The sequence below is a fragment of the Rhinolophus hipposideros genome (genome assembly GCF_964194185.1).
Source record: "Rhinolophus hipposideros genome assembly, chromosome: 1".
Taxonomy (NCBI): domain Eukaryota; kingdom Metazoa; phylum Chordata; class Mammalia; order Chiroptera; family Rhinolophidae; genus Rhinolophus; species Rhinolophus hipposideros.
The window spans coordinates 57,259,062-57,282,969 of record NC_138047.1 but is presented as its reverse complement, the minus strand read 5'-3'; the positions used below and the strand labels follow the sequence as shown (position 1 = coordinate 57,282,969).

At 38.1% G+C, this 23,908-nt stretch overlaps 1 protein-coding gene across 2 annotated transcripts in view; it reads right to left on the bottom strand.

Annotated features, from left to right (window-relative positions):
* Positions 1-5,403: 5,403 nt before the first annotated feature.
* BMP2K (BMP2 inducible kinase) overlaps positions 5,404-23,908 on the bottom strand; it is a 113,638-nt gene continuing 95,133 nt past the window's right edge. For both annotated transcript variants that reach the window (XM_081054089.1, XM_081054090.1), the window contains one exon: positions 5,404-11,113. In XM_081054089.1, the coding sequence (XP_080910215.1) occupies positions 9,675-11,113 (1,439 nt within the window). In that variant the 3' untranslated portion in view covers positions 5,404-9,674. The remainder of the gene's footprint in view (positions 11,114-23,908) is intronic.

Below are 23,908 nucleotides of genomic sequence, written 5' to 3'. Positions count from 1 at the left end.
GATCTCCTGTAAAAAGCATTCTTTAGAGGGCAGGAATGATAGCCACCAAGAATTCAGAACTGCTCTATAAACCTGAAATCAAAAACACTACAGAAAACATAGTGTAATTTCAATAGTACCAAACTTCTGAAGCAAAAGTGAACTACCTGTTTATATGTGCAACAAATACAACTTCAAAAACTTGTAACTTCAACATTGAGAATATTAGCTACATGTTACATAGGATGCTGGAACTAGACTTCCTTAAAAAGACATGAGGTATTCAAAGTAAAGAACTCTAATTGCAGCATGTATTCATCTCTAAAGAAGTTATCTGAATTTGAACAGTGGTACATTCCATTTTGATCTGTTTTTATATGACTTTTCTAATTTGTGTTATTTTGATCCTTTGTTAAAAAGACACAAAGCCCCTGTTTTTCCACGTAACTTTAGACAAATGTTACTACTATTTAAAAAAAAGTCTTTCATAACAAATAAGATGAATCTTTCCACAAGCCAGAAATCTAAAGACTCCAGTTTGTGGAATAATATATAATACATGTTTCGATCTTGACACTAAACAGTCCATTAATCCAATAAATAGGTTTTCTCTTTAACTTGCCAAAGCCTCTTTTCTGACACAATCAAGGATTATAATATTTTATTTAAGCAAATGTTAAGTTATATATGTTACCTGTTTTTAAAGAGTTTAATAAATTATTCATAATGCAAAAACTATGCCTAACATTCAAAAGGTACTTCAAAGTCTTGTGTTTTTGTTTTACCTTCATCGTAAGTATCACTAATTGTAGTACCTGAACAATTTGTGCTATTAAGTGTTTTTGTTGCAAAACTGTAGGTCAAAATCAATTTTCTTAAATTCTAAACTGTAAGATCCTTAAGAACAGAGATCTAATCCTATTCATTTTTCTATCCCACTGTCTGTGGTATGAATGAAAAAACTGAGAAGTTTACATCCAAAAATTTTAATAAAAGATAAATAAAAAACTCCTGGGCCAGCCCAGTGGCTCAGGTGGTTGGAGCTCCGTGCTCCTAACGCAGAGGTCACTGATTCAATTCCCACATGGGCCAGTGAGCTGTGCCCTCTACAGCTAAGACTGAACAACGGCTCTCCCTGGAGCTGGGCTGCTATGAGCAACCAGGGGTCAGTGCGAGCTGCCATGGCCTTTCACGGGCTGTTGTGTGCTGCTGTGAGCAGCTGGTGGCCAGCAGCCAGCCTGCGTGAGTGGCTGGCAGCCAGTGTGAGCGGCCGGCAGCCAGTGTGAGTGGCTGGCAGCCGACGAGAGCTACCATGAGCTACTGTGAGCGGCCGACTGACTGCCTCAGCCCAGGAGGGCACAAGGCTCATAATACCAGCATGGGTCAGGGAGCTGTGTCCTATACAACTAGACTGAGAGACAACGGCTTGAACCAGAGTGGGGTGGGGGGAAGTGGAAGGAGGGGGAAAAAAACAAAAACAAAAAGAAACTCCAAAGTCACTGATATAAAGAATATTGCACTCCAGGGAGTGATCCAAGATGGCGGAATAGAAAACACTGTGCCTGTGTCCTTCCGTGAACACATCAAAATTACAATTTCTAAATTATAGAACACTCAACCTGGAGAACCATCTGACGTCTAGCTAAACAGAAGTCCTGTAACTAAAAATAAAGAAGCCATGTCGAGACTGATAGGAAAGGCGGAGACATGGAATGGACCCAAACCTTCCTGTGGTAATCGAGAATCAGAAGGGATATCTTGGTCATGGACTTTCCCCCAAAAAATGTGAAGGGCCCCAGCCCCCCATGCCAGGTTCTCCAGCCCAGAGTACTGGTGCTGGGAAAAGGAGCCCCAAAACATCTGGCTGTGAAAAACAGCGGGGCTTCCGACCATTCAGGTGGGACAGAAGGCTGCAGGGAAATCCAGACGTCCTCTTAAATGGCCCACACACAGACTCACTCATTCACTTACAGGCACTCACCTTGGACTCCAGCAGAGGATTTGTTGACTCAGGAGGCCCAGAGACACACGGGGGTGTGGGGGGGAGGAGGCAGATTAAGGTGTGTGGCTGCAGAAGGAGGACTGGAGGACAGTCGGCATTTCCTCGGTGAGAGATTCTCCTCCCGTGTAGCCGGAAGGAGGGAGGGCACCATCTTTCCTATGTTAAGCCCACCCCCACAGGCCAAATCTGATTGGCCTGGTGAGTTCTGATGCTCCACCCTGCTGACTCAGCTGAGAACCCACCCCACCCAACCTGCATACTGCTGGAGATACTTTCACCACAAGCAGCCTGCCCCTCCCACATTGCATTCTTTCCTGGAAAACTACCAGCATCCATGGGTGCTGGGGGGGTCAGCAACTGGCCTCAGTGTGCTCTGAGACTTTTGCTGAGTCACTCCAGGCTCAGCACTGGCACCAAACCAGAGTCTACATTAACCTGGTGACCATAATTCCCACTCTAGTGACTCCCTGAGACCCTGCCTCACCCAACTCACATAAAGCACAACGCTTTATCAGTGGCTGAACCTTAAGGGAGCCGGCAGATGGCAGCAGGCCTCCAGGTGTCCTGGCTTTCTGCAGTTCCCCCAGGCTTGGTACTGGTGGCAGCTGTCCTCAGTTTGCAGTGTGGTCTCTCCCATGCACCTTTAGCACAGGCAGCAAACAACTGTGGATCTCTTTGTAGCTACTACCAGGTAGTCCCCAGTCAGTCACAGGCAGCGGCTGACCTGGACCTGCACCAGAAAACCCCTTGCAAGAGTCCCCAGAACCAACATACCTGGAGATTGGCGTCAGACCATAGCAGAGCACCGCCCAATTAGCCACATAAGTGGCACACACAAAGGGTGGTCTCAACAACACCAGAGCCCACTGGGGCAAATCCCTCAGTGGGGTAAGCCTCCAGCACACCAGCCCATAAGCTGTGGATGTGGCCAAACCCCACAGCCAGTCAGCCTGAGGGGCAATCCCACCTAATGACGTGCCAATGGCAATCAAGGCTCAATTACAACAGGAAGGCACACACAATCCAAGGGACACTCCTGGAGCACCTTGCTCAGGTGACAAGAGACTGTGCCGCCATCTCCCACAGGACCCCTACTACATAAGGACACGTGGCCAAAAACTAGGAGACATAGCAGATCTACCTATTACACAGAAACAAACACAGACAGGCAGCCAAAATGAAGAAACAAAGAAATGCATCTTAAATGAAAGAACAGGAGAAAAATCCAAAAAAAGAACTAAACAAAATGGAGGCAAGCAACCTACCAGAAACAGAGTTCAAAACAATGGTTATAAGGATGGTCAAGGAACTTAGTGAGAATTTCAACAAAGAGATTGCATGCAGAAAAAAGGACATAAAAAAGAACCAGTCAGAAGTGAAAAATACAGTAACAAATGAAGAATACACAAGAATACACCAGCAGACTACATGAAGCAGAGGATCAAATAAGCAATTTGAAAGACAAGGTAGCATAAACACCAATTGGAATGCAAAAAGAAAAAATAATTTTAAAAAATGATAGTTTAAGAGACCTCTGGGACAACATCAAGCATAACAACATTCGCATCATAGGGGTACCAGAAGGAGAAGAGAGAAAGCAAGGAATTGAGAACCTATTTGAAGAAATAATGACTGAAAACTTTCCTAATCTGGTGAAGGAAATAGACATGAAAGTCCAGGTAGCACAGAGTCGCAAACAGAATGAACCCAAACAAGCCTACACCTAGACACATTATAATTAAAATGGCAAAGGTTAAAACAGAGAGAATCCTAAAAACAGCAAGAGAAAGGCAACTAATAACTTATAAGGGAGCTCCCATACGACTGTCAGCTAACCTCTCAAGAGAAATTTTGCAGGCCAGTAGAGATTGGCAGGAAATACTCAGTGATGAAAAGCAAGGTCCTACAACAAAGACTACTCTACCCAGCAAAACTATCATTTAAAATCGAAGGACAGATAGAAATCTTCCCAAACAAGAAAAAGCTAAAGGAGTTCATCACTACCAAACCAGTATTACAAGGAATGTTAGAGGGACTTCTTTAAGGAATTAAAAAAAAAAAAAGTCAAAATTAAGAAATGGCAATAGCTATATATTTATCAACATTTACTTTCAATGTAAATGGATTAAATGCTCCAATCAAGACTTAGGAGGACTGAATGGATAAGAAAACAATATTCTTACATATGCTGCCTATAAGAGACTCACTTCAGATTAAAAGACACACACAGAAAGTAAACAGATGGAAAAAGATATTTCATGAAAATGGAAATGAAAAAAACAACAAAAAAAGCTGGGGTAGCAATACTTATCACAGACAAAGTAGACTTTAAAACAAAGGCTATAACAAAAGACAAAGAAGGACCCAGTAATCCCATTTCTGGGTATTTATCCAAAGAAACCCAAAACACTACTTCAAGGGGATGTGTGCATATGTTCATTGCAGCGTTGTTTACAATGGCCAAGATGTGGAGGCAACCTGGGTGTCTGTCGATGGAAGAATGGATAAAGAAGAGGATGTAATACATATATACAGTGGAATATCACTTGGTCATGGAAGGGAATGGTTTCTTGCCATCTGAGGTGGCATGGATGGACATGGAGGGTGTTGTGCTGAGTGGAATATGTCAGACAAAGCAAGACAGATGCAATGTGATTTTACTTATATGTGGAACCTAAGGAACAAAATAAAACAGAAACAAGACTCATAGTTACAGAGAACATTTTGATAATTGCCATATGGGATAGGGGTTGGGGTAGTGGGCGAAAGAAGGGGAAGGGATTAAGTACAAATTAGTTGTTATAAGGAAGTTAACAGGATGTAGGGTTTAACATGAGGGATATAGTCAATAATATTGTAATAACCATGTATGGTGTCAGATGGGTACTAGATTTGTTGGGGTGATAGATGAGAGGGGATTGGGGGGCAGGTTGGAAAAGATAGGCTTAAAAAATACAAATTGGTAGTTACAAAAGTCATGGAGATGTAAAGCTTAGGGAATATAGTCAATGATATGGCAATAACTATGTATAGTGTCAGGTGAGCACTAGACAGGGGGATCACTTCTTAAATTATATAAATGTCTAACCACTATACTGTACACCTGAAATTAATATAAAATAATACTGAATGTCAACTGTAACTGATAAATTTTAAAAGGGTGAAAAAAGGGAAGGGGAATAAGTGGTCCAAATTTCCAGGTATAAAACAAATCAGTCATGGGGATGTAATGTACAGCATAGGGAATATAATCAACAATATTGTGATAGCATAGTACAGTGTCAGATGGTTGCTGGACTTACCATGGTGATTACTTCCTTAGGCATATGAATGTTGAATAACTATGGTGTACCCCTGAAACTAATATAATACTGTATGTTAGCTATATTTTAAATAAAAATCTTAAAAAAAAATATGCACTCCTTTTAGAATTTATTGCATTTAAAGAAAGCAGTTTATTAAAACAGGCATGATAAATACAGTAAGAAAATAACTTTAAATTTCAAACAAAACAAAGTGAACAGGGGACAGAATTCAGTCAATAATAATAAGCAATGTCAAGACAGTAAAATAGTAAAATCAGTTAGTGCTTAATTAGATATAGGAAGAAAAATAAAAGCCACTGGTTCTATCTCCTAACAGTTTCCCAGCTATACATGAGGATTGAAATTACTTTAGAAAGTCAGTTTTGTAACAATTAGAAATATAATAAAGATGTAAATTAGGTTTATTAAAAGTTAAACTTATTTGCTTAGTGGTACATAAAAGGCTTCAGAAAATTCAAGTTTAACAAAAAATGGAAGTGTAATCAAAGAAAGTGCACTTAAAGCTGTTTGCCAGCAATTAAAAAGTAATTTACTATTACTATACTGCTTACTATTAGATGACTTTTCAATCACAAAAAAGAATGTAGCAATAAAAACAATTCTTTCAAAAGTAGCACAATACATTTTTAAATAAAAATAACCCCAAATGATGACGCTTTGCATTTTCATGTCTATCTTAGTCTTTTAGTGGCTTTCATAAACGTTCACTAGGAGTGAATGTTCTTTTACTAATGATTGTGGTTGCAATTTCATTTGAAATTTAAAAATTCACATTAACTCCACAGAAGAGATGTGACATGTGCATGCATATGTGTTTATATATTTATCTTAATATATAAACACCAGTGTGCATAAGTTTTCAAATAAACTATCATTTATGTTATTCTCACAGTAAATATGTTATCTCATTCTCACAGTAGATCTGCCAGCTCAATATTGAACCTAAAATGATGAGTAATTTTGCTAAAAAGAAAAATAAAAAGTTTACTGCACATTCTACATAACGTTAAAACGAATGTACACAATGAATTCCTCAGGACTAGTGATATTGATACTTATGTACCTTCCAGCAATGCTTATATGAAGTATCAAAACCTAAAATACACCAAGCAGAAGAGCTGAATAGTGAGAAAACTGCTCTGCCTGATGAACCTCACCTTAATATTTTCTTCCACCAGCAAGATGACAACAACCTATCAATGTTAAACAATAAACAGGGTAAGGTCAAAAGGTGCATTTATCTACTATTCCAAACAATGTTCTAACTGCACACATACACACATACACACACACACACACACGGGCACGTCAGTGGAACAATTATACTATTACCCCAATCGAAACTTCTGAATAAATAGTCTAGTCAGTTCAATTTTCATCCAGCCTACCACCTTTCCTCCTCCAGCTAATATATATACCAAGCAACTTTTATCTTAGCAGATACATTCAACGCCATAAAAACTAATCTTTTAAACACTAACATCTTGCTGAAGTGATAATATTAAAATCATTAAGCAAATGGTCCACTTTTTAAAAGATTATTTAAAATCAACAAGCATGATTAAAGCTGTTAGGACAAGAGTAACTTTGGCCTCAGATTTGCTAGCTTCATAATATTTTACTTCCCTTAGTGATGTTCAAGTATTACAGGTTTAGAGTTCTGACTATTTAGCATGCTAAAGCCCAGAGGACACGTGGTTAATAATAGGAAAATCATTTCTTGTCAACATTCCTTCCTTAAACAAGAACTGGACCATCCCACTATAGAGCCAAACTTCTACCGAGTGCTATGTGCCAAATACGTGTTAAGCTTTCTCACATGCCTTGGAAGCTGCATTCTCCTAATTTTCATAGGAACTGACCGGAGCATCAACTGTATGGAGTGACCTCCATCCTAAGAGTGGTGGGAGATGATGGGAAATGGAAAGCAACTCTAATCCTGTGCTCCTTGGGGAAATACCTCTACTTGAACAAAATGGAATTTCCCCATTTCTATCCCATTGGGTCCCCTGTGAATCCTAAGAGCTTCCTCTGAGCTCTTAGGAAAGTCAGAGGAAAGTCACTGGGCTGTGATGAAATAAGAAACATAAGAATAAATATTTTAAACAAGGTCAAAGTTCTTTCCTTAGAATTTATCCAATGCTGTAAGCCAAAGGGTCTATATCAGTGTCCAAATCATTTAAAATTATTCAGTGTATTGAAAAGCAAGTGTAAGGAAGGCCTTGGTATCAGAGACTCTAGGTATTTCATGTTTACATCCCATAGGGACCCCACTAATTCATCAACTACCCCTTGTAAATTACAAAACTCACGAGGTCTAGGAGAGACCAAGACCAAGGACTACAATAGTCAAAGAAGCATACCGTGTACACATCAACCAACAGATTCAAAAAAAAAAAAAAGTCTTGTTTGATACAAACCTACTGTAGTTCATGAATTTACTATGTGTAATCATCAACTCTTCACTTTTAAAAGAAAGTATCACTTGATTCTACTTTGTTAAATTTTAAAGAACATCTATTTACGCATTTGCATTAGCAGTATTAATCAACCTGAGAATCAGAAAAAAAAGGTGCAAACATAATATTTGCCTTTGGCACAAGACAAGTAATTGGTACAGTTGGGCTCTACGAGTACGACTCTTAACAGTAATCTAATGCTTGGTCTGCCTCTGCTAACTGTGATTCACATACAAGCACTGCTTCCCGGCTTGCCCACAAATTGGTTTCTATTTTAAAATATAAAAGAGAAGCAATAAAAAAAATGAATATATGGTGTAGTTACATATACTTTGCTTCTTTCCAAGTTTAGAACTGAAAACAGGCAAACAGCTCCTCCCAACTGGGACACTGTAAGTAAGAGATTCTAGTAAGATTACTCATACAATACACTTTCATTGGGTTCAAAGAGAGTTAATTTAAAATATAGCAGTCAAGGAGGGCCAGGTGATAAGTTTCCACCCCTTTTCGTAAATAGCTTTAACAGTTCTAGAAACTTCTAAAGATTAATTTGATAGGGAAGGACAGTTAATTATAACTTAAAAATACTTGGAGACACAAGCAGCACAGATACTGTATTCACATTAATTCATATACGTAATATGTATCTTATTAAAACAATTTCTATAAAATCTCAAGTTTCTAATTAGGAATTGTGGTGTAAAAAAAAGGCAATTTGGTAGCTGGGTTCTTTTCACTAAAGACACGTCAATCAACTAGCAGAGTTAAGACGCTAGTCCCTCATCTAATACCTCACAGCCATTTTCAGATCGTGTGTATCAGTGCAGAGGTACTTGCCGCAGGATGAGCGAGTCCTGCCTATAAGGCTTTGTGGCTTTCGCTGTTCTATGCACTTTATTAAAACTACGCCACCCCCAAACCTACCTAAACAATCGTTGCTCATGATGTGGGGAATATTGGGTGAAGGTGGTAATTTAATAAAGTACATCATTAAATGTAACATGATTTTGCATTGTAAACGTCTTAAAAACTCAGGGTTTCAGCTACATATTTTTGTCTCGAAATAAAATGTCTATATAACCCTTGTCCTCACTCCCAGTTTTTCTAATCTTCTCCTTTAGTAGGGACATGACAATAAAAGTTTTGAGCAAGACGCCATTCAAAAGCAGTATATAAAATGTTCCTGGAGTACTGTTTTTCCTCTTCTGTATCATTTTTTCTTTTACATTTTCCACATGTCAGACACCACTCTTTAGTTTTTGTTCGAGGCTTCTATGTAGATATTCCACGTTAATGGCACTTGTTTTAAAAAATGAAAGTTTTAGGCACAAAAGTCAGTTACTTCTGGCTCGGCTTTGTACAGAAAGGTGTAAGGAATAAAATCTCTGCACTCTTCCAGACAATAACTTTAATTCTTTACAAGAACTAGATTCTTTTTTACCGTGTGGAAATTAGAAGAGACCCTTTAAAATCCACAAATGCAACCTGTGTATGTACAAATAACCTTAGTTTTAAACGTTGGATTCTGGAATGAGCCCGGGACATGCACACAAAGTGACATTCGGTTACAAAAATAATGACACAGCATTCCAGTCCCTTTTCAGTGGCTACACCACTGGAAAGCTGCCACGTGCTTTCCCTGGATTTCTGTGCTGTTGTGTCAGTAGCTGAAACCCTGGGGTAGAGCTTCCAATTTAGCTCCCTTTTCTCCTGCACGGAAGAGACACCAAGTCACTACCCTGTGGAGATACTTCCTTTTCCTATTTGGTTTATTTAAAAATCACCTATTCTGATTGACCTGTAAGAATGAGTGCTATAAAGAGCTATACAAATAAACTTTCTTTCAAATTCATAAAACTATTCATACTTTTTTGAAACGGGTTAATGCCAAGAGTCTCTCAGAAGTATCTACTGTTTCGAAGGAAATGGAGCAGCACCAAATGGGTCTAATTCGACTGACTGGGACTGTTGGGACTGACGTGAAGTGATGCTTTGCACCACAAGTTCTGTAAAGGGCACGGCGCCAAAATCATCCATTTTCAGTGCATCTGCACTATGGAATGACCCATGGAGTGAATTCGGTCTTGGCCGCCCAGGCAGCACGGGATTGTGATCAGCACGGATGTCGCTCAAGCTCTGATGTGAAGGGTGCCAGGGCAGGTCTGGGGGATGGAAGGGCTTGGCCCCAAAGGGGTCCAACAGACTCTCCTCAGGAGGCAGGACATTCCCTCTATCTTTCCCGTCAGTTAGCGCAATGCTAATGTTCTCCTTGGAGTCTGAGATGGTTAAAAACTCGTTGCTGCTTTGAGAGTCTCGGCGGCCCACCTTTTTGTGTCTACGGGCCCTCTCTGGAGTGCGGTAAGTTGGCTTCACAGTTTTCTTGGCGCTGGTCGGCGTGCCATGGTGCCGCTTCCCGTTACTTTTGGACAGATCCTGCTTTGTGCGCCTTTGGCGAGAAGACAATTTCTGTAAGCTACGCTGTTTGACTTTTTGCTGCTGGCTCCCAGTTATTTCCTCAAAGGGCACAAGCCCAAAAAGGTCTTCACGGCTGTCACTTTTACTTGTGGATGTGGGGAAGGGCTGAAATGGAGTGGAGCCAAATACATCTACACTTTTGGGACAACCAGGGAGAGTCTGCGCTTCGGGCCCCACTGTATGGTCATCTTGTATGTTCACCTTCTTGCTAAAGGGTGCCTTTGTGAATACATCAAATTCTTCTTGCTCTAGTCCCACAGCAGGAAAATGGGTCTGCTGAGGGAAATTCTTTTCATTCTCCCCTTGTTGGGGCTGTTGCCCACGCACTGCAAAGAAAGGGACAGCGCCAAACACATCAAACTCCTGCTTGGGAGTCTCCACCCCAACAGCAGGGAGTAACTGGGTTGGGCTGAGGAGTGTCCCATTAGGATCCTGGGTTGGCCCACTGCCAGTTTTGTCTCTGAAGGCAGGGCTCGCATCACTGTACTTGGCTTTGGCCTGCTCATAATCAGAATCAGAGCTAGGTTTCTCTTCTTCTTCCTCATCTTCAGAATCCATGAGGAGAGGCCTATGACCCAGATTTTCCGGTTCAGTGTCATCATCATTGAAATCAACTTGTTCTCCCTGAAGACCGTCTTCATCCTCTTGTTCTTCCTCCTCACTGCTTTTAGGAGATGGGGGATCTGATTCAAAATCACTTTCAGATTCGTCATTCCCCTTCTGCACTTGACCCGGTACTGATGAATTCTCTGATGTCTTCTTTCCGGGACGGTGGTCTTTAGATATTGGACTTGCCTTCCTATTCTTGATAGGGTTTGCAGAGTTATTTTCTTGATTCATGGATGAATGTTCACTTTTCTTTTCAGGAGAACCTGCAGTTTTAAAGAAAAATTATTATAGCATTCTAATGCATTGCATAAACCATGTGCACTAAACAGTATTTACTAACACAAAGCAGTGCAAATCCCTCACACCATTTCCCTTAGAGTAAGAAATAATGTCAACTCTTTGTCTGTAGGCACTTGTACTCAACTAGATGGTTGGGTCCGTTAGTGCAGACAGACTTACTTGTCTCTGTACCCTGTACATCACCCAGGCTCCCACCTACAGCTGAGTTTTATTTACAATACCCAGGAATAGGACTCTGAATATACTACACAAACAAATTTCCTTCTTCTACCTTCAAAATAAGATTATTCAGCTAACTACCATATTTATCAAACAACATTCTGCTTATATTTCAAATCTATTACAAAGTGTTCCCACAAGTATCAACAAGCATGAATAGCTTGTCTACTTACGTATTTCACAATTTTAATTGGAATTCTGGCTTTTTTGTAAACTATCGTGTTTTCCCCCAAATAAGACTGGATCTTATATTAATTTTTGTTCCTAAAGACGCATTAGGGCTTATGTTCAGAGGATGTCATCCTGAAAAATCATGCTACGGCTTATTTTTGGTTAGGTCTTATTTTCGGGGAAACACGGTGTATCTGATTAACTGGGTTACCATAAATGCATCCCCATCGCCTCATCAAAGCTAAGGACCAGGTACTGAACTGAGACTGTACCAAGGACACCTGCCTTTTGTAGATGACACATCTTCTTTTAACTATCATATCTATACTACTAGACATTACACTAAAAAGCATGCTACCTTCAAAAAATCAACAATTAGTATATTCACTGGATGACAGGTAACAAAATTGCATCAAACAAATACAGGGCTCTACAATTTCACTGTATGGTATATAATATAGTATATATTAGTTTACATGAAAATATTCTGTCCTCTCATACATGGGTGTACTGAATTGATTTTCCAGAGGTAGGGATCAATTTGTTTCGATCCAACCACATATCCATTCATCCCTTCCCCTCCTTAGACTAAGATTACATATTTTCTTCCCCCCCCCCTTTGTGCTGCTCCCCCCCCCCCATTCAAGGCCTTGTTTCTCAGTCTAGTTGTGTAGGACATAGCTCCCTGGCTCACGCTGGTATTATGAGCCTTGCACTCCCCCCGCCCCTGGCTGAGGCAGTCGGTCACCGGTCATCGGTCAGCTGCTCACAGCAGCTCTCACTGGCTGCTGACCACTCATGCTGACCTCCAGCTGTTCACGATAGCCCATCTCCAGGGAGAGCCGTTGTTCACAATCTTAGCCATAGAGGGCACAGCTCACTGGTCCTTGTGGGAATCGAACTGGTGACTTCAGCATTAGGAACACAGTGCTCCAACCACCTGAGCCACCAGGTTGGCCTAGGATCACATACTTTCCAAACAGTTAGCTAGGGTTGGAAGTATAGCCTGTAGTCATGAAACCTAATTAGCTGATGATGGAAGGACCACTACTTTCCCAGTAGTAATATGGTGTTCCTTGTGGCATATGACACCTCTCAATTACTTCCTTCTCTTTGAAAATTGGCACCATTGTATTCCCACCTCTGTTCCTTCTTGGTCGTGTTTGTAGAGATTTCTCTTTCAGTGACTTCTCCTTAAACACATACGCCTCCTGGGTTCTATGCTTGGTTGTCCTTCTCTGGGTCTTCACTACCATGTTAATTGCCACATACACCAAAATGATTGAATCTCTAATACTCACCATGAATATTTAATTATCTTATTCGTCTATTACTTATCATAAATATGTATCCTACCATTCTTTCAAACTTAATTTCAAAACAAATCACCTTTCCTCTTACACTGGGCTTCTCACCAGTTCCCTCTAAATTAGTGAACAGTACTTCCGTACACCTAGTTCTACAAACGAGCAGAAATTCAGAAGTCATTTCCCCTCTTCCCACCAAACAGTTTTTAATATCTCTTGAAGCTGTCCCCTCCTCTCCCTCTGCCAGTTGTCTATTTCATTCTCTCCTCTTTGGCCTCTAAACTTGCCTGTCGGCCTCCAGTTTCATATCGCTCAAACTGCTCTACAAGATCACCAGAATGATATTTCTGAAACACTAATCATGTGGCTACTGCTTAAAACCTTTTAGTGGCTCTCAGGTCCACACAGGGTGCTCTTCTCTGTCCGGATCTGTCCTACCCATCGTTAGCCGCAGACCCCTATGTCTCCCACGTGTATTCTTCATTATATCCACACCAGAACTCTCCCTACTCAAACTCAGGAACTGAATAGATTTGGGTAGTTTGGGTTGGTGGGTTTTTTTGTTTGTTTTCAGCTATCTTGCTATCCAACCTGTTAATATTTGCTATCAGACACTGAGGAACTTAGTAAGTTTGGGTATCCAGGGGGCACTCTGCTATTTTAACATCTCTTTACCATTTAATACCGTACCTCAGTATGAATGTCTTTCTAGCACTTCCACCTGACCTGTCTATATTTCAAGACCCAGCCCCTTTGGGGGGACCTCTTAAAAAATTCCTATAGTTGGTGCTTCTGATGAACTTAGTACCAGCCGTCATTGTAGCACCTACTATAATTATCTGCTTACTTGTTTGTTTCCCCTACTTGATTATGAGCTCTTAGAGGCCTATTTATCATGTACCTTGGGTATTTTTCATTTCTACCCTAGCACTGTGCCCAATCAGTATTTGTTGAATGAAACAATTAAGTGACAAATCTGAGCTCACATACATATTCAACATATTCAGAATACAATAAAGTAACATAGAAAAATAAACCCTTTGCATTTGGAGATGATTTAAACTCAGAATTCAGTCACTCACATTTTTTTATTAGATTCAACAAAACAATTTATAGGGTACTTTACTACACCCTGATGATACATTGGTGAATAAAATAAACATGGTCTCTGCCTCCAGAAGTTTTCAGTAAGTGTGGAGGCAGAGTGTGTAAGCAAACATAGCATGTGACTGGTGCGCTGAAAGAACAGAGCAGTGGCGCAAGTCCCAGGGCCAGGAAGGCACACGTCTACTCCGGACAGTCAGCAAAGGCCTTCCTGAGGAGATGACCGAGCAGGGAGGAGGCGCCAGCCACGCAGAGGACAGGCAGGAAGCTGCTCCAGGTACAAGAGCATCATGTCAAGGCCAATTCAAGAAGTTGGCATACGTGAGGGACTGAAAACAGGCTCCACTGTGCCTGGCGCACGGTGAGCAAGGGAACACTGTACAATGTCAGGCAGGAAAGAGAGGGCCAACATCCCTTTACGGCCATGTTAAGGAGAGTGGATTTTGTTCTAAATTCAGTGTATACTGGGAAGCCTTAAAATGGGCATCATGATCAGATTTACATTTCAAAAAGATGACTAATTGAAGAGAGGGTGCAAAGTGGGAGATCAGAGAAGAGGAAATTGTCATAATTCAAGTCAGAGATCATGGTGGCCTGGACGATGGTGGTGGCAGGGTAAAAAGAAGTGGAAGAATGAGAGACTGAAGAGGAAAACTCCGGATGGATGGGTAGTGCCATTAACATAGACAGAAAAGGGTGAGTAAAGAATAAATTGAGAAGTAGAGTAGATTATCAGTAATGGGTTTGGCACAAAGCATGAGGTATCTGTGAGACATTTAAGTGCTAGCAGGTATATAAGTGCAAGCAGGCTTGAGCACAACGGTTAGTTTTCAGCTGGAGAAAATAGATTTGGGAGTCATCACCATGCAGAGGAGATGCAGAGAGAGGCACAAGTCTGAAGGAAATCACCTAGGGAAGAGAGTACAGAAAAGGAAAGGGGGACCCAATACTAAATCCTCGGGTACAGAACACTTCAAAGTCAGCAGAGTAACCTGCGCAGCACACTGAAAAGTGCCAGAGGAGAAGACCAAAACCAGGTCAGTGCAATGTTATGGAAGTCAGAGAGGAGAGTGTTTCCAGGGGACGGAGTTGACGACTGAGCTGGCTGATGCAAAGAACTCCGAGGAACTGAGGACAGAAAACGCCACTGGCTCTGGTCAGCTCGTGCAGTTTGTTGCATCGTGAAGTGAGGAGTGGGCAGGAAATCTAGGGGGGCGGAGGCGTGAGGGGGAGAGGAGACGGGGAGACGACCCCGAGGTTATACTTAAATACAAATATAATCTTCATCCATTATTCATCTGCCAGTTCCTTTAAACCAGCTAAGAGCTATATGCTGTACCTTTACAAATTTATAATAGGCTTATCTTCAATCCAAACAGATTAAAACCAAATCAAATGTAGATTCTCCAGTTCGACTTCTCCATACAGCACACTTCTGATATTAAAAAACAAATTACTTTTAGATTAGCTACAAATTTATTTTCATGAACTTTTTTATTCAAAAGCAAATGTATGTAATGGCAAAGACATGCAAGCATCCCTAACTTTGGGACATTTCCTCTAAGGGACATTTTAGCTTCTTACCTCCTCAAGCTACTGACTTGAGGAGAGCCACAGCGGGCAGCGCTCAGGCCCGCTCCTGGATGTCTGCCAAATGCACTGGCCAGAATGCTCTTCCCGTAAAGAGAACCAAACTGGTTTATGGTCTCAGACGGCTAAGTTCATGAAATGCTGCACTACATAATGTGTTCCACCCTTACTCACCTGGAAAATGCTCATTATACATATTTAAGGTGTTGACAAGTCCTATACAAAAGAATCTTTCATATTATGAAACCCAGGATTTTCCAAATTTGCTTCATTACACTTTTATTGACATGTAACACCTATTAATCTTATAAACAATCTTGCTAAAAGCACTTTGGGAAAACACTGCTCTACAACTTCTCTGGGAAAATTTCCATTTCTAGGGCACAGGAGTTTTGTTTCTAAAGGTCTGGAAAATGTAACATCGAACAGAGTCCTTCAACTGACCTTCTTTCTGTGATTCTTATATTTTAATCTGTCTTCTAAATGATTGGCCAACAGTGCTTCCCAAATACATTTGTCACCTTGTACTTCTCATTCTGCCTGTCCTTTGTCAGTTTCTCAAAGTTTATTAATAGAAATATGTATTTCTTTGTTGTAAAGTGCCATGCAGATCTACTTTTTAATTGTCAGTGGACATAAATTTGTGTTTTTTTACTTACTATTTTAATGCATCTTTATAGGTATCAATATAGTCCATTATTAATTCTAATAGAAACATGATAAAACACTGTATACGAGTATTTAACATTTAATTGTTTACCTATAGAACCTCTAGGTTGTTTCTAGTTTTTCACCATTTAAAATAAAACCATGATTGTGCACTTTTTCCTTGGAGGAAAAAATAAAAAGAAAACTCTCCTTTTTAAATATCAATTTCACTTTATCGATTTCACTTTATCAATTTGCGGTTATTCCTTTCTTACACAATTAATACATAAAGTTAACCCAGTAACAATCTCTGACAAGATCATAGCTGAATGCTGTTTGCTCCCTCATACATGAGGGATGATATACATTATCATATTATGAGGGAATAATACAATAACAGGTTCTACTTTATAGGATTGTTGTAAAGAAAGGACTTAAAATAGTGCCTGACACATAATAAACACTCGATCAAGTTAACTATCATCATCATCCCCAGGGCAAGGCCAAACTCAGTTATCTCATCCATCATACTCTAACATTCTAGCACCTTTCTTGGACTCAATGGTTGAAGACAAATATAAATGATAGAGGAGTAGGGAGAAATGAGAGAGGAGGTACAATTCTGTAGCTAATTCAAGAGTAGTTCAGGTCACTATGTTGTATAGTAGAAACTAATAATATTGCATGTCCACTGTAATTGGAAAAAACTTTTTTAATTGTTTGAAAAAAGTGAAAATGTAAAAAAAAAGAGTATTTCAGGCAAACAAATGTCTAATTCTCTTGTGTGACACGCGAACTGTTTCTCAGGGAAATTCCAAGTTAAGAATTGAAAAAAAAGTTACAGCAATGGAAGTCACTAAAGCGTCAAGAGAACTAGTACTTATTCTCATTGCTTTATGGCTCAATATACCTCACATAAACAATTTTAAGAGAAGAGTTCAAAGCTAAAGTAGTGCATCAATTATTCAGTACTGTCAGTAAAATAACAAGCATTTACTAAATAGGTTAAATACCAAATTAAGTATTTGATAACAGTATGTATAAAATATATATAGCATACTTCCCTTCCTTCATTAGCAAAGGAGACTAAATGAAAGTCTCCTGTGATGACCTGTTCTCATTTGGAATCATACATGACGAGACTTGCACTTTCTTTGTCTGTATCTGCCTCTTTGTCTGGAGAGTTGTAGCAGGGATCAAAGTGAGAATACACATAAACTCCTACAACACTGTTGGTATTTTACAGGTACTCATTAAAAGACTGTATTATTGTTATTGCTAATGTATTATACAATCATTTCATGATTATTAATGGGAGTAACTATTACCATGTTTCCCCAAAAGTAAGACCTAGCCGGACAATCAGTTCTAATGTGTCTTTTGGAGCAAAAATTAATATAAGACCCAGTATTACATTATATTATAATTATATCATATCATAGATCATATCATATTATATAAGACCCAGTCTTATATCATAGCAAAATAAAACTGGGTCTTATATTAATTTTTTCTCCAAGACGCATTAGCTGATGGTCTGGCTAGGTTTTATTTTCGGGGAAACATGGTGTATGCTTTTATGGTGCTGAGAAATGAATCATAGAGGATAGTAACTAATATTGTCAAGTGAACTAATATAGTTAAGCGAATATAGTGCTGACGGTTTCTCATACATTATCTCTTAATTCCCTACTGTTAGGCTCCCACACATTAGGGTAAAAATGCTCTATAAGGTTTGCCATGATCTTTCCTCTTCAATTTTATCGACCGCATCTTCAGAAACATTCCCCCGTCCTTTCCATGTCAGATCACTGTCATGACTGCCTACACTTCAAAGACATGCAGTTACCAACCAATGCTCATTCTTCGGCTTCCTCTTTTCTCTTGTCATTTCTTTTCTTTTAGTGGCCTTAAAATCTTATTTCATAGCTTCAACTACATCTTGAAAGCAAAAAACAAAAGCAAATTTTAGAGATATAGTCCAGTCTTTTACACATAAAAGATGTGAAACTAGGGAAAATGACTTGCCGAAGTTTAAGGCCATATATCCAGGCCATAGGGACTTCTTTGCTGATGCCACAAGTTTAAAACCCTCATCTGTAAATTCCACAATTAAACTACAAGTAGAATATAACCAGCAAACATTCAATATAGCTTATCATCAACCCCTAAAAAATACAACTGCAGACTTGTCTTATATTTCTTTTTCTCCCCTTTACAAAACTATGCCTGAAAAGTGTTAAAAAAAAAAAAAGCACCTAATAGAATGAGCATTGTATTGTTTCTATTTCAGCAAATAGTGTTTTGTTGTATGAAAAAGATCTTGTGTTGAGTATTTTACAGGATTAAGTTCTAGAAATACTATCAGATTTATCAAAAGATGGAAGAATACTCAACTTTACAAAATCCATAGAAGGTAAACATCCAAATAACTTCAGTTACCTCATCTGTAAAATACGGACAATAAATGGCACTTATCTGATAGAGCTAAATATTAAATAACATTCATCTTATTTACTGAAAGCTCGTTAAATATTAGTGTGTGTGAAAGAGATTATATTAGATTACCAAAGTATACTTTGATAATGAATTCATTCATGTGGTATACAAAGACAAGTCTTGACTTCAAGAAGGTTATCATTCACTTTAACACTTGTGAAATCCACATACTAATCCTGATTCTAGTGATCTGAAAAATGACTAGCCAAAGGTAAAAAAAACTGGGAGGTTCTGAAGAACAAGCTTACCTAACCAAATGAATTTAAGAACATAAATCTGCCAAATGAATATAAGAACATAAATTCATCCATTCCATGCTTGTTTTCATAAAAGGAAATTTCTAGATGTTAACTAAATTTCAAACCTTATAGTCTTGCACAGTTCAAGGATTCCACACTCAAAAGCTAAAATTTGTTGTCAATTTTCATATATTTATTATAGTATTCTTTTAAACAAATACTTCATGAAAAGAATTAGATCCTAGTTAATGCCACACTATTTTTTTTCAATATTATGTGTTAATTTCAGGTATACAGTATCGTGGTTAGACATTTATATAAGACTAGTCTACTACCCATCTAGCACCATAGTTATTACCATATCACTGACTATATTCCCTATGCTTTACATCCCCATGACTGTTTTGTCACTACCAATTTGTACTTCTTAATGCCTTGAATAAATATTGCAAATGTATTCTTAAGCCAATAAATGAAACTTCATAAACTATACCGAAAAATCCAACACATTTATAAAATGTCAAAAAAATATGGGGACAGTGGCATGTTTACATCATACTGTTCATATTACCACTCTTCTAATCAGGTTTCCATCTTTTAGAGGACAGTTCATTTAGTTATAAAATAGGTGATACAGTGTTAATCATATAAGAAGCTTCCAGTTTCAAAAAAATTTTGTTGTGATGTTCTTTTCTTTGCTATCAGATTATAGAGGCTAAATTGCTTAACACTGCTATTGTAATTACATGCCTCCTGTTGTCTCATCATTTACGGTATAAGGGAGGGGCTGTGGCTGTTTAAGACTTCAAAGCTCATTTTGAATTGGTAGCATACTGCCTGCCATCATTTTCCAGCAATTTACCAGCCAGGCCGAAGGATCAGAGGATTAGGAGAGGGTTTTATCAAAATCTGTACTATTTCTCTGACGACAGGCCAAGTGACAAGGCCGAGTATAAGAAGAGAATTATACTCGTTGTGAACAGTATTTGCCAGCCAGATTAAAAATGCTGTAAAACTGACATTTCTAGTGTTACTCATATTATTGTAGACTTTTATTTAAAACAAAACACTTAATACTTTTGTTTTGCAGAACAGTTTATAAATCAGAGCTGGATTCCTACTTATTCACTCACTACCTGACCTTAAGCAAGTTACTGACCCCTCTCTGAGCCTCAGTTTCCGCTGTATGTATACAGCAGAATTCAATAAATGGTAACCATTATTGTTAACATCCTAGAATAGAAAAATTCTTGATATTCAAGAATTATATACTAGTATCTAAAGGTATAAACTATGCACCTCCGCATGGCTTATAGAATGACCCACCATTTGGACTGACAATCTATAATGATTTACGTTCCAACAAACATTTGCTATATATAATGCGACCTTTCCCAATCCTAAACTCAGTTTAACTTTTTAGATAATGAGACCCATGAGGTGCGTCTAGGGTTTGGGGAAAGAAGGGGACGTTCACCCAACCTACTTAAAAATTAAATGCAATATAAGAAACCTAATACTTCAGTGACCCAATTAATACGGCCTATATGTCAACAAAATTCTTCAAATACTGTATGTTTCAGAAATGTGTTTATTAAAATCAGAGGGTCCACACTATAATTCATAAAGCCATACATCCTATGCTGTATACAAACTATAATAACTAAAACGATGCCTCGGAGAAAAGGAAGGGTATGTGGGTTTCAGGATGGGATGGATACCATGCTTTTAATATGATTTTTATGTGAATACTAGTAGTGAATGCTTTAGTAAAAACAGAAATGGCACTATTAGAACAGTTCTTGGTAGTGAAAAGTTTCATAAATAGGTTCTACACTTTATTTAAAGGTATCATTCCGTAGTTAAGAGAATACTAGCTCATTATTACTGGAACTTGGTACTATGACTAGCTGGACAGAAGCTACAAAACTTATTTACTAAGATTTTGAAATTTAGTAGTAAGTAGTAAAAATACTATTTAAATAACATTACCAACGAGAGTAGCAACAATACCGTGTCTTCCAGAAAATAAAACTGGGTCTTATATTAACTTTTGCTCCAAAAGACGCATTAGGACTTATGTTCAGGGGATGTCATCCTGAAAAATCATGCTAGGGCTGATTTTCCGGTTAGGTCTTATTTTCAGGGAAACACGGTAGCAACCGTGTTTCCATGAGGATATATATGGTTTGTGTAACATTCCCTCATTTAATCCTTTCAATATTCTCAAGTAGATAATATTATTCCCAATTTAAGATAAAGAAACCCTTCAAGAAATTAGGCAACACCCAATATTACCTGGTTAATTTGTGAAAGAACTAAGATTTATAACCAGAGGTTTATACTTCCGAAGTCAATGTTCTTTATGCTGGTCCACACTACTAATATCAGTTAGTAACCTGACATACAAGGCAAACATAATTCCATAACAATTGCAGTATCAACTTACGGAATAAGGTATTACCTTCACATACAGCACGAAACAGAATCTTGATATAATTATTTGATTTTTGCAAAAATGGATAATTACAAATTTTAATTTTGCCCATAAAGAAATGTTTAAAAAATAGGAAAAGGAAAAGCTACAACTTGATTCATTTTAAGACACTGTCTACCAAAATGTTATCTTCAGGTGAGCTTTCTAAAAGTCTGAAAGTAATATAAGCTATGGCACCAAACAAATCAGAGAGGCATCTATGTGGACAAAGGTAGGTACGCCAGCTAACTATACCTGATGTGGAGTACATGCAGCTATTAAAGAGACAGAAGAAAAAGGTATTTTGGCCGTTAAATGTTGAAGGAAATGTGAGCTAGGGTTATGAGCATAGGAGCATCTATTCCCCTAGTTGAGGCTTTTTTTTTTTAAGCTGGAATACAATGAAGTAGTGCCTCAAAAATTTACAAGACAAATTACGTCCAACTAGAATTATTTACCCAGCCAAATTATCAATCAACAGTCAAGTTTAAAACGTTTTCTCCCACACATATTTTCTCAAGAACTACTAGAGGAGTTGCTCTATCAACAAAAAGAAGAGAAAGAGAGGAGATCCAGGAATTCCCAGGAAGACTGAAGGGTAAAAGAAAATACTAAGATAAGTGTGTGGCAGGCATAGAACGCAACCAATTTAGACTGCAGAGCTCCATGAGAGATGTAACCAAGTAAAAATGAAAATGATAGCCACCTTTAATTCGGAGGAAATTTACACTTCTAAATGGAGATCAATAACAGGGTACATAAAAAAAAAACTAAGGCAACAAAAACATAGTCATTTTTATAAACATAATTATAACTAACGCCAAGAAAAATAAAACCCTATAGAAGGAAATGTAATCATAGTATGCTAAACCTCAATGGTAACGAATATTTACATATCCAAAAAATGTACACACTGAACACTGACAATCAATAATTGTGTCAAAACTCTACTGGGAGGATAGATAGAAAGGCCACGTGTGTAGGCGTGTGCGCGCGCGTTAATTTTAACTAATATAAATCCTCATTTTGTATAATAGGAAAGTCCATAGATATTATCTAAAATTGAAAAAAGAAAAGTAAGAAATAACAGAATAAGCATGATATATTAAAATACCAGAAGTAAAAAATTACCAATCGGGAGTTTGACAAGGAAAGTGAACAGGGAGGCAGCAGGCAAAGAAGTGACTTTTGTCATTTCAAACCTTGCGAAATCTGACTTTTAAAAGTGCATACATATATTATTTTAGGTTTTAAATTTTAGTTTAAAAATAATTTTATTAAACTCAGATAAATGGAGAAAAACCAAATAAAACTAATCCATTACAATTTTAAAGTTAAGGTTAGAATTTTTCTTTAGAAATAAAAAGCACAATTCCTAATAAAACCAGTTGTGTAAGGAACACCGAGAACAGTGGGCCTTCTCCTGAAATGTATTTTACAAGGAGACTTAAAACCTGCTAAATTGTATAACTTTCTGCCTCACCACTGAATTCATTTTATTCTCTCAAGTAACATTCTCTATATGGCTTACCTAAAATTATGCTCAGTAAGTGTCAACTCTCAGATTCAAGTAGGATGGCTTATCACATACCCATATTGCTCTGTTCTTGTCTTTCTTCTGTTCTAGTCCAACAAATCTCTGGATGCTCACAATGCTAGGTGGAGTATAATTTCATTGGAGAGAATACCTTTTTCTTTTTCTAATTTCTTCCTAAAGCTTATGAAGAAGTTAATTATTGTTTCAGTAGATTCAATTATTTTACTATGCCCCCAAATACTTTACTTTTATTGAATAATTATATATAACAAACTATTTCTAAGCTTGATAATGAGTAAGACAGTTATTTTTAGATTTTTTAATTTTAATTATGTATTTTAGATCTTTTAAATACAAATTAACAATGCTATTATAGCCAATAGATCGCCCTTTCTTCTCTCTCTAGAGGCACATTTCTCATGACATTCCCTCCTTTATTCCAGTCTATGTACTCAATTTTTCATAACCAAGCTATTCTAAAGTTGATGTTCACACTAAGTCTAAAACACTATTTTGAAGCGGAAGCATTTATATCAAAGGACATTTTTTAAGGTCACTGTCCTAACACTAAGGAGTATGAATTTTTAAGTATAGTCAAATGTTTTCATACATCCAATGAATATTATGAGGTAATTACTGGGCAGGATTCAGAGACAGACAATTCATCTTTTCAACCCTCAATAAGGTTAAAATCAACAGAGAAAAGGTAAATACCTACGATAAAAAGAAAAACAAAGTAATAACAGCAGCAAGTAAGCTCAAATCTGTGAGCATATTTCTAACTACAAAAATCCTAGGCCAACCCCAAAATAAGGGTGTTCGGGGAAATGGCAAATCAGTGAAACTTGGTCTAGTTTCTGATTCTACTATTCATTTCCCCAGGGTTCTTTCAGAAGCTGTTAAAAAACAGAGAAATTGCCCAGATACATGCAAACCTGAGAAGTATTATGCAACTCCTTCTATAGTAT